The sequence below is a fragment of the Carassius gibelio genome, chromosome A1 (assembly GCF_023724105.1).
Source record: "Carassius gibelio isolate Cgi1373 ecotype wild population from Czech Republic chromosome A1, carGib1.2-hapl.c, whole genome shotgun sequence".
In the NCBI taxonomy this organism is placed as follows: Eukaryota; Metazoa; Chordata; class Actinopteri; order Cypriniformes; family Cyprinidae; genus Carassius; species Carassius gibelio.
In genome coordinates, this window is record NC_068371.1 from 30,409,263 (window position 1) to 30,421,415 (window position 12,153).

General features: G+C 34.2%; 1 protein-coding gene across 3 annotated transcripts in view; it reads right to left on the reverse strand.

Moving 5' to 3' along the window:
• Nucleotides 1-530: 530 nt before the first annotated feature.
• LOC128029463 (protocadherin Fat 1-like) overlaps nt 531-12,153 on the reverse strand; it is a 73,065-nt gene continuing 61,442 nt past the window's right edge. For 2 of the 3 annotated variants that reach the window (XM_052617426.1, XM_052617410.1), the window contains exon 11: nt 552-1,227. In XM_052617426.1, the coding sequence (XP_052473386.1) occupies nt 1,108-1,227 (120 nt within the window). In that variant the 3' untranslated portion in view covers nt 552-1,107. Of the gene's footprint in view, nt 1,228-1,313; nt 1,427-1,551; nt 1,646-1,728; nt 1,843-2,205; nt 2,329-2,813; nt 2,904-2,992; nt 3,083-3,192; nt 3,235-3,328; nt 3,493-3,733; nt 3,803-3,994; nt 4,138-12,153 lie in introns of those variants that run through there. The other variant, XM_052617552.1, reaches the window with a different exon arrangement.

The window sequence follows — 12,153 nt, forward strand, 5'->3', positions numbered from 1 at the left end:
GAAGTGTACAATAAAGCACAATCAAGTCCTTATATTATAATCACATTGCACTTTATAATCAAGTTAAAGGTGCAATCTGCCGATTGTCCTCCAGGTGATGAGTGTCTGTAAACACCTTCCTGATAAGGCTCTGTTGTCCGTTCTTCATTTGTGGATTACTCAGTTAGCTTGATTTTATTGTTGAGGGTTTGACATGATCCAGGATTTATAAATTGTTCAAAGCTCATCCTGGAGCCGCTTTAATAGCAACAGGCCCGTGAGCTCAAACTCAAGAGCAGCTTATTTCAAATAAACAGGATCAGATCACATCTTTTTAAATGAAGGGGTTACTGAAAGTTTGTCCCCACCACTGATATTTACTTGTGTACCTTATTTCCAGAAATCATCATTTAAAATGATTTTGAAAATAGTTATGTTGTGTAAAACTATAATTATGGACACAACCAATTTTGCTCATTGGAATATTTATTCATGAAAAGCTGTTATATCATAATTATACTGCAGTCATACACACACTTACATATAGTTTGTATGAGCCATGCATTAATCTGAATGGAGAGCTTAATTCATTAATTATTAAAATAATTAATCCCATGATTCTCAAATCTCAAAACGCTTTTATGAAGCACAATTAAACACAGTCTGTTTTGTCTTTGGTGATTTAGGATCTTTAATGTTTTCATGTATAGCAAATCCGCTTAAATGAACGGCTAATTACAAAACCCTGAAAACTGAAAAAAGCAGAGCCTATAGAAATACTAAAATTGGTGAAAAATAACTGGGAATGATAAAACAAATATGGTTACATTTTATTTATCCATCAGCAGTTTCATGTCATCTTGCGGGCTGGGCTGTTTCCTTTATCTTAATTATATATATATTAATTATATGATGTCATTACACTGATATCTCCACTACATTGCTGGTCATGGTTTTGAGTATTGATATATCTGCCCTTTCCAATGAACACAACAACACAAAGTAATCTCAGACAATTTAATCCAGTTATTTGAATCAAATCTGCTAATTTATTTGAAGCACCAAATCAGCCAGAAATCAGTTATCACGATTAAAAGATCTGGCATCTGTCAGATCATCTCGCATGTATTAAGCAAGGTGTGAAGAATGGACCCCCTGGTCAATTTTCGGCGGGTTGTCAGTCACATCCACAATGGTGACGAGTACAACAGCATCAGCCGTCTTACTGGCGTCATTCTGCTGAGTTGCCTGATTTTACAAGGAAACACTGTTTAGGAAAAAATATACAAACAAAGTAGTGAAATCTCTTCAGACTTATAAGAAACTTCTGATACCTGTATGACAATAGCAATCTGCCCTGTTTGCTCTCTGTCTAGCGCTGCCGTCACAGAGATGACCCCAGTGTTTCGGTCGATCTCAAAGCTGTTCTGATATTCATTTGGAATGACTGAAACAAAAATATCAATATATGCTGTGTTATTATCAGAAAGGTAATTCAGATCATGAGTACATTTAATGATTATTTTATTGTTTAGATTAGGACGTGTGTTGTAAATCGTCCGTTACAGGTACCTGATGTTATGCTGTAAACTACAGGCTCGTTGATGCCCGTGTCACCATCTTGAGCTTTTATGGGCTCAGGAGTGATGTCCGAGAAGAGTCCAATCTGTGCATGGACAGAAAGAGGGTTTTATTCAAGTGCTCAGACATGTATTTAAAGCTTCGATCTTGTCCTCCGAGTTAATTTACCTGATTTTCCTCAATGGATGCCTTGTAGAGACAGTGATCAAAATAAGGGTTTAGGTTGTCAAAATCTTCAATCGTTAGTGTAACTGTTGTTGTGCCACTGAGTCCTCCTATATCCTGCAAGATAATAAACTCCTTTCAAATTTTTCAAAAGTAATCATTTCTCTCCAATTGTGATTTATTGTAACCCAATGAAATGAGTTTCTCAGCTCAGTCCATTGGATTAAACTGTATCCAACCACTGACTTTACTTTAATTTGTACTATTAATGACATTGAAAATGATAGTTTCCAGACATCAAGACAGCTGTTCCTATATAGCTTGGACATTCTGCTAAAAATCTCTTTTTGTGTCCCTCGAGTAATTAGATGATGACAGAGTTCCCAGTTTTGGATGAGCTTTGCTTTATAGGCTAGAGCAGTATTTTGAGGTTTAATAATGGATGTAAGACTAGAAGGATGTCAGAGAGTTTGTATTTACTTTAGCTTCCACCATGAAGACGTATTTTTTAACATTGTTGTAGTTCACAGGCTTAATCAACTCGATGTCAGCAGCATCGTGTTGTGGGTTATATCTCAAGCCAAAGTGTTCTGGTACTGGAGGCTGTTAACAGAAGTCATGAATTAAAACAGGGACATGCAGACACAATATTATTTTATTTCGTTTAGTTTCTTTAAAAATGATTTGCATGCATCAATTCTGTGATTGTAAAACATGAGATTAGACACATTCAATGCTTTAACACTCTGGAGTCTAAGAGCCATATTGGCATTAAATTTAGTTTGATGGATTTAAAGTCATATGATATTTATCAGATGAATATTAACAGAATAAGGAACAGGACATGAAAGTGCAATGGTTTTGTTTGGTAATGAAGATTTTTGTTTATGATCAAAGTGCAGAGTTCCCAAGACAAGAGCTCAACAGCATCTGTAAGGTTCACACAACAGTCGGGGCTTGAACACGGTCAAATCAAATGTAGGATGCAGTTTCACTCATTTATTGTCTGACTTTCACCTTCACCATTAATGCACTTTTGAGGAAGCCTATTGCATATATCAGATATATAATAATCCCTCACGACTCACCAGCATAGAATATGTAACTCTTTTGTTTTCTAGATTTACATCTTTATCGAAAGCTTTCACTCTGTTGCAAACCCAACCGACAGGCGTCCCCTGGAATGAAAGACACGGTTTAGTAAGAGATGCGAGGGAACTCTGAGACCAAACACAATGCAGCTGTAGAGATGTGAGATTACACACACATCGGACACTGTGCCGGTGTATGAACTGGTCTGGAAGATTGGAGGGTTGTCATTGATATCCAGAACATATAGTGACCGGACGTTTTTCGCCTGAAATGGAAAACGAAGACTCTATAGTCAAGGTTATTTGCTGAATCTTTATTTCTATAATATGTTGTCTTATTTAATGATTTATGATGTTATTGTTTAAATAAACATACCCCTCCTACACAGGAAACTGAATAAGACAAAGCTTCTCCATACTAGAAAACATAAAACATACAAAGAGATTTATATATAAAAATGCAATATTATCTATCTATATATATGCACTTGATCACTGAGCGTGGAACAAACCTGCCTTATTTCCTCAAGATCCAGTGGTCTGATGGGCCGTACAGTCGCGGTTGAGTCTCCATCAGTGTAAACCAGCTCCAAATATTGCAAACAAAGTAGACAGACATGGTACTCCAGAACAAGACGAACATCTGGACTGATGTTAGTGATAATCTCTATATCTCCTGTAAGCCATATCAAATACACATTTAAATACATACTCTAAAATATACACACCAGATAATGTTTTTGCATTATGACTCAACATACTATTTAATTATTGGCTCATTTATCTAAATATTAACAATAAATTGAAATGGAAAACAACAACAACAACAATATTATTTTATATTAAATATAATAATAAAAATATTATATTATATTATATTATATTATATTATATTATATTATATTGGTATATCGTACCATCAAATCCCTCCTCGACTCTCGCTAGAGCGACATTACTTCCACTTACACAGTTCACTTCTGTTGAAACTTAAACAACAAGCAATTGGTTTCTGGAGTTAGTTAAATTTAGCAGCACATGTTATTATATGCAGTATATAGAAAATCAAGACAAATTCAGCATTCAATAAAAAAAAAAAAATGTCTGAAATACTGAAAAAACTACAGAAACAGTGGCATGGCTCAGCTGCCGTTCTTAAAATAGACAGAAAACTGACTTACCAATAGCGCTCCTTACACTGTCGACTTGCAGACACACTAAAATAATTAAAACAGAGAATAAGGCCATATTTTCAGTGCAGCTTGTATCGTGAAGTCTGACAGTGAACAGAATGACTATCCTTGTGTAATATATATATGTATCTTTCTGAGCTGTTATCTATTATGTTAACTGTTTATGTCATAAAGAGTTATGGCCTCTACTGTAATCAGGTATCAAAGGTGCGTGATAGAGGCCAATAAAGCAAGATTGACAGCATATGTGACAGAATGACTGGAACGAGCATATTTGACATGTTGAACATTTGGAACTGAACTTAACTTAATCTTGTTCTGTAACTCATGAAGGGGTTTCAATCACTAAGGTCTATTCTTGTTTATTATTATGAAGCCTTCTGAAATATTTAATTCTGATTGGACAGTCACAACCTTTTAATGTGAAATGGACTCTTAAGTTTATATTTGGCCACGACACAGCAACCAACAGGGTTTCTGTTGGGCTTTAAAAAGATTTTGCGACATTAAATGGGATTAAAAGATATTACATTTGATTCTTACAGGCATTACATGGTTTTTAAGATAATTTTATATAAATGTATTGAATATAACCTTCACAATTAATACAAAAAATTGTTGTTGCAAGATATGTAACGTTATGGGAAACCAATTTGGTAATTGTTTCTTTCTGAATCAAAATTGCTGTGATGTGGAGATGACACAGACATTTTGTACAGCGGTGGACCGATCTGAACCTAGGAACAATGGGAAAGTGTAAGTTCCAGCTGAAGTGGCTGGAAAACCAAAATGTTAAGACACGGTTGCAGCCTGTTAGAGGTAAAAATGTTGAGGGATTTTGCAGCGTTTGCAGCGTTGGGGACCATGAGAATCAGCGCTGTGAAATCCCACATGCATTGTGATGGCCTCAAATCAGCGGTGAGAGTCAGACAGCCTACAGTGACTGATAAATCTACAAGTAATAATGTTACGATGACAACTGATGTTGTAGTCACTAACATTACCGTAGCAAAATCAAGGAACAGTCAATGTTTCCTGATTCTGAAACCGTCAAATATTTCACTTGTGGCAAGGACTAAATCAGCTACATTTTAACATTTGCAGCTAAAATCGCACATGCCTTAATTAACTTACACAGTAAATGACAATTGACAGAGACAAATAACAAGTAAATGCAGTTTCTATGGCTATTGCATACATGTATCTACTTTGAATACATTAAGTTTGAGCATTTAAAAAGTTGACCATTGAAGTTGAAAAGTTGAAGCTGAGCTGTTTTGTGATTTATGAAACAATTATAAATAAAATCATTCCCTTTCTGAACTCCGAGGTGGCAGTGAGATTACATTTTGTTACAATTGCACACTTTTGTTTTTGGTTAGCCTACAGTTACTGATTTGTTGTTTTGCGCACACTTTTACAAAAGCAAGCTTTTTGAATAATTGTGGCTCTCAACTTAAACTAGAGTTCCTGCTAATTTTGAAATATCTCCAAATAAATTTACATTTTAAGCTGCCTCCTGAGCCATTTCTAATTCAGTTCAGAGTGACATAGTTTCATCATTGCATCATCGTGAAACTGACTGGTTGCAATTCAGAATTTGGGATTTGTCTAAAGAAATATGTGTGTGTGTATAATATCCGTGGTTAGTCATGGGTTGTGTATGGCATTAAAAAGGCATAACATTCAATTTGAAGATACCTGCAGAAACCCTGTGCTTTCTTTATTGTTACATAATATAATAATTTAGTTCAAATCGGTATTTCACAGCAATATATCAATATATTTGTCAAATTAATAAGAAGAATCAAGAACAGTCAACTGGTGATTATAATAAAATAAACCCCTTTATGGTGATACAAGTTTGTATCTGGGATGTTGTCCGGCTTTATTTTGCAATAATGAATGGTTATTATTCCTTCCTTAATAAATAAATCTGAAAAGCTTCATGCTGGAGTTTGGCCTGCAATTGAACAGGCAGTAAAGTTCCTCGACATCGATTAATGATTCACACCTGATACTGCTGGGATTTTTAAATGTATGCCTTATCCTATGTTTCTACTGCCAACACGGAAAAGGCCTTATCTTTACACTGTTTATTAGTTATGATCCTTGATCATCAGAACTAATCAGCATTGAGAAGATTACTTTAGAATTTAGGTTACAGATTACAAGTTATCCTATTTAAAATTTAATATGTAGTGTAATTTCAATTACTTTAAGAAAATAATGTAATATAATCTTTGAATTCTTTTTTTGAATACTTCTTAAAATTTCTGTTTTCAACTGTTAATCATTTGCAAACATTTAAACCAATATGAATTCACAAAATCACTTTGAGTGATGAACAAATAAACTTACTCAGTATAGAGAGTTTGAGTATATTGAAAAGAGTTATTATCTCATTAATTCAATGAAAACAGCAATCAAATCCAATTTAGAGACACATCAACATCATGAAAACTTGCACAAGAACTGACAAATTATTGATATTGTCATTTTAGTTTTGGGCAGTTTAAAGTGGTTTGATGTGACAATATGACGTTGCAAAATTCATATCATAAATGAGATAGAAGTGACATCCGTGCAAATCAGGTCATATGTCATGCATAAACATTTATTTATATATCATTAATTAAAACTACTCAATAAAATAGGTTACATGCAAGTCCCTGTCTGCTCTGCATTGTGAGTGAAAGTAAATGACTCTGAGAAAAAGTTTAGTGTGCACAAGACATACAGTAAATATCACTATAAATCAGTATGACGTAAAATGAATAAATAAACAAATAAAATGCATTTTATTGCCCCTAAAATACATGTAGCCTTTTTTTTTTTTTTGGTTGAAACTCAATATATTTCCAGGGGCCAAAGAGTAAAAGTCCTGAACAATGCATTCGCTTTGATGCAAATTTATAGAAACTGTTTAAAGGCTCAAGAACTCAACTGAAGCAAATACTCACCACAATTATGGTGGCAAAGTTTTTTTTTTTTTTTTTCAGTTACACTTATATTGTAATTGTTTTATTAAAGAAGTGGTTCATTAAAAAAGACACCTTACCTATATTGTAATTGATTTATCATACTTAGAAGGGAGAGGCTATTATGTGAGTCTAGGAGAGCATAAGTCTAAGTGGACGTCCATGACATGCGGAGTCCCACAAGGCTCAATTCTTGCACCGCTCTTGTTTAGCCTGTATATGCTTCCACTAAGTCAAATAATGAGAAAGATCCAAATTGCCTACCACAGCTATGCTGATGATACTCAGATTTACCTAGCCTTATCTCCAAATGACTACAGCCCCATTGACTCCCTCTGCCAATGCATTGATGAAATTAATAGTTGGATGTGCCAGAACTATCTTCAGTTAAATAAGAAAAAAACTGAAGTCATTGCATTTGGAAACAAAGATGAAGTGTTCAAGGTGAATGCATACCTTAACTCTAGGGGTCAAACAACTGAAAATCAAGTCAGGAATCTTGGTGTGATTCTGGAGACAGACCTTAGTTTCAGTAGTCATGTCAAAGCAGTAACTAAATCAGCATACTATCATTTAAAAAACATTGCAAGAATTAGATGTTTTGTCTCCAGCCAAGACTTGGAGAAACTTGTTCATGCCTTTATCACCAGCAGGGTGGACTATTGTAATGGGCTCCTCACCGGCCTTCCCAAAAAGACCATTAGACAGCTGCAGCTCATCCAGAACGCTGCTGCCAGGATTCTGACTAGAACCAGAAAATCTGAGCATATCACACCAGTCCTCAGGTCCTTACACTGGCTTCCAGTTACATTTACGATTGATTTTAAAGTACTTTTACTCGTATATAAGTCACTAAATGACGTAGGACCAAAATATATTGCAGATATGTTCACTGAATATAAACCTAACAGACCACTCAGATCACTAGGATCAAGTCAGTTAGAAATACCAAGGGTTCACACAAAACAAGGGGAGTCCGCCATTAGTTACTATGCTGCACGCAGTTGGAATCAGCTTCCAGAAGAGATCAGATGTGCTAAAACACTAGTCACATTTAAATCTAGACTTAAAACTCATCTGTTTAGCTGTGCATTTATTGAATGAGCACTGTGCAATGTCCAAACAGATTGCACTATATTTTCACTGTTTTATTTATTTTTTATTTTTTATATCATTTTCTAACTGTTTTTAAATGTTTTAATCATTTTAAAAGTTTTAAAATTGCTTGTTTTATTTTTGTTATTTTTTCTTCATGATTATTTTACTTTCTTTTATGTAAAGCACTTTGAATTACCATTGTGTACGAAATGTGTGTGACCGTATTACAGTCAACTCATCCTAATAAGGCCCGTACTCCAGGCTTTCAACCAAATGAAAAGGACGAGCAGAGACAAAAATCACAGATAACAAAATGTATTAATCAATTAAATTACTAAAACCACATTGAGCTCGACAGTAATTAAAAGACCCCTTTGACCAATGGAAACAGGTCAACGAAATGGGCTTTGTTGTGGTTGGCTTACATGGGCCGCCCACCATACACTGACCAACACAAAAAAAATTCAAAAAATACAAGAAAAAAGGAAAATAAAAAAAAATAAACTAATCAAGTTAGTTTATTTTCTCTGATTGCAATAACCAATTTACTGCTCAAATAATAAACAAACACTTCAAACCAAAAAAAGAACACAATTATGTAAATCCACCCAACACAAACCAAATAAGCCAAAATAAGACAATTTAAATAAATAAAAAAAACAATCGCCCCCAATGACTACACTACATTCTTGAGCAGTTCTAATGTAAAGCAGATCAAAGAAATAATACAACTCGAACAACAAAATAATCAAAATACTAAATCAATTCAAAAACAACCTAAATGATAATAGCTGATAATTACAACAAAACCGAAAATAAAAAAACAAACAAACACACAATTTCAGTTAAACTCACACACACACAACAAAATACAATCAGCAAATAAATGAAAATCAAAAGGATTGCGTCACCGTTAATCTGCTCCGTAAGTGAGCGATGTCAATATGCAGGAAGTAACCCAAATACAATAACCCCAGATTACTAAATAACTGAAGTTAAACCATACATAAAATTGCGCCAGCGAGGTGGCGAACACCATGCAATCCCGAAATCAAGTTACGGGTTTAGAGTGGCTTCAACATGGGGATCGTACAGGCATTAACAATGTTCAATGAACTTGCGGGCGCTCGATACAACCAAGAGCGTGCACTGCAAACCCGCTTCTCAAACGGGAACGATGATTTAACCGCAGCAAAGCAGCAACTGGCACTCTGAAAAAAAACATTAGACATACATTCGTTTGCTTTTCTTCTTCCTCCCCACTCCTCTCCTATTTATAATCACACCAGAAGGGTAGGGAAAAATAAAATTACCTTTTGCGTGTATAACACTCACATACTCGCAGTGGATGCCTGGATATACCCAACTAATCTAAAATAACACCAAACAAACACATTAAACACCTGTGAATTAAATAAACTTCCCCACAAACACCCGTATTCTAAATTTATAATTCCCTCCCGTCAATACCCTCCAATTTAACCAAACCTACCTTTACCAAGGAGTGAAGGAGATACAAGACCTACAGCAACAGGTCACATCAGTACAATGGCACAAAGAAAGCGAACTCACCTGAGCCTATATAGCTACGTGATTACCTAACGTAATCAACCACGCACCTGATGCAATCTGTCTGCTCTTTTAAAGGGCTACGCCAGCTATTATTAAAGGGGCAATCCCACTACATGTGCAATATAAATAAACTTGCCTTGCCTTGCCTATTAGAGAAGTGATTTATTAAGAAATACACCACACTTATATTGTAATTGTTTTATTAGAGAAGTGGTTTATTAAGAAAGACACCACACTTATATTGTAATTGTTTTATTAGAGAAGTGGTTCATTAAGAAAGACACCACACTTAAATTGTAATTATTTTAAGCATTTATTGAGCAAATATTTATGGCATATATAAGCTAGAAATAATATATTCATTAGTAAGAGCTTTGCTAAAGAAAAATGAAGAAAAAAGGATGTTACTGTAGAATGCTGTGTTGCAGACGCAGTGCATTAGGCATCTAAGAAGAAAGTCCTGGAGGAGAAAGGTGAGGAAATGGAAAGCTTCTTATAGGGAGCTTCTGAGGGAATTTCCCGACCTTATGACATCACCAGACATTGGAATCCACCTGCTGTCTATAAGGGACTGAAGGGCAATGAGGAAACAAGATGTTGAGGAACAGATTCTCCTCTGCCAGCAGCCTTGCCTGTGATGCCTCTAAACAACCGAGCTTGCAAATTATTTCTCTTTTATTTAGTTTTTTTATTATTATTTATGTTAGTAATTTGTTTGTAATGTATTTAACATATATACAATAAACATATACTTAAATATAATTAAGAAGCTCAAATTTTATTATAAATAAAATAAGGTAGAAGGTGTAGGAAATTTAGCACTGTGATATATTATGTTATATATATATATATATATATATATATATATATATATATATATATATATATATATATATATATATATATATATATATGGTTGAAATGTATTACTGATTGTTCATCATCATTAGCAGAAAGATCTGACCTGATGATGTAAGCTGATTCTCACAGACACAAATGACTGCTTAACTATTCCAGTATCTGTTCGTGTTGAGATGTTTTAAGAGATGTTATCTGTCCATCAGTCTGCTGAAGCAAACTCCACTGTTTCAAACTTTAAATTCAAATATAAATGAATCATGGGAATATCAAATTAAATTTGTCCATTTATTTTAATCTATTCGTAAACATTGACACATGCAAACAAGGAGTTCAGGAGTTTTCAGACTGATCACATGAAAAGCCAACATTACAGTTCTTAAAGACATACACACACTCAGATGGCTAAGAGGCATTCAAATGACCTAAGCACATGTAAACCAATTATAGCTTTATAATACATACACAGCTAAATCCCCAGTGTTAATTTAACAAAAAATTGTGCCGTTAAATAACAGTAATTTAATTAATTTAACACTCTGAGTGTGCACTGTTAAAAATCGCTGTAAAAAAACGGCCAAATTCGACAGTAACATACTGTTTTTCATTAAAACAGTGCATTCTGGGTAATATTCATCGTTTTCGAGAGGGTACACTGTTAAAAATCGCTGTAAAAAAACGGCCAAATTTTGACAGTAACATACTGTTTTTCCTTAAAAAAATGCATTCAGGGTAATATTCATCATTTCGAGAAGGTAGCCTGCTGCTATATATCGTATAATATTCAATAAGAGAAAGGACACGGGATTGGATCAGAAATAATAGAGTGTTTGTTGTTGTCAATCTATGAAAAGCAACACCAAAATCTCTTTTCTGTTTTTCCGCTATAGCAGGCTCCAAAAATGCATTGTTACAGCATGTAAAAAAAAAAAACATAGTTGTTTTAAAGTCACGTTTAAGAGCCCAACTAAAGTAAACACTGATCTCCATCATGGTAGTGAAAAAAAGCACCTAAACCTATTTAACTCTCAATAAGATCTTCTGTAGACATCTGACAGAAATAAAGTCAGTCTGGTTAGTAATGTGAATCTGGTGAAGCTGTTTTATGAGTAGTTTAATCAGATCTTGAGAGATTTTATGAATCAATTTATTTCAGTTGATTTCATCTAAGGCAGTGGCTCAAGTCAGTTGTATTCCTTGTGTTTCTCTTTCCTTTAGTAATTGTGTTTGTTAATAGCGGGTGTTCATCACTTATGCTCAATCATCAATTAATCACATAATTATCTCATTAACTTCACTAATTCAGTGTTAGTCAAACACTCTGTAGTGTGCACACATTATAAGTCTTCATTTAAAACTGAGGATTTTGTTGTGGGGTTTAAAGGGTTAAAAATTTAATACGAAGAAAAAACAGCATGAAACATAATTTAACAGTAATAAACTGTAATTAATTTACAGGAAACAAACTGTAGAAAAACAGTTATTTACTGGCACCCCTGCTGCCAGTAAATAACTGTTTTTCTACTGTTTGTTGCCGTAAATTAATGGTTGCCAGCAAAAAAAAGTGTTTTTCTACAGTTTGTTGCTGTTAAGTCAAGGAAAAACTGTAATATACTGTTAAATGTAAATGTCAGATTT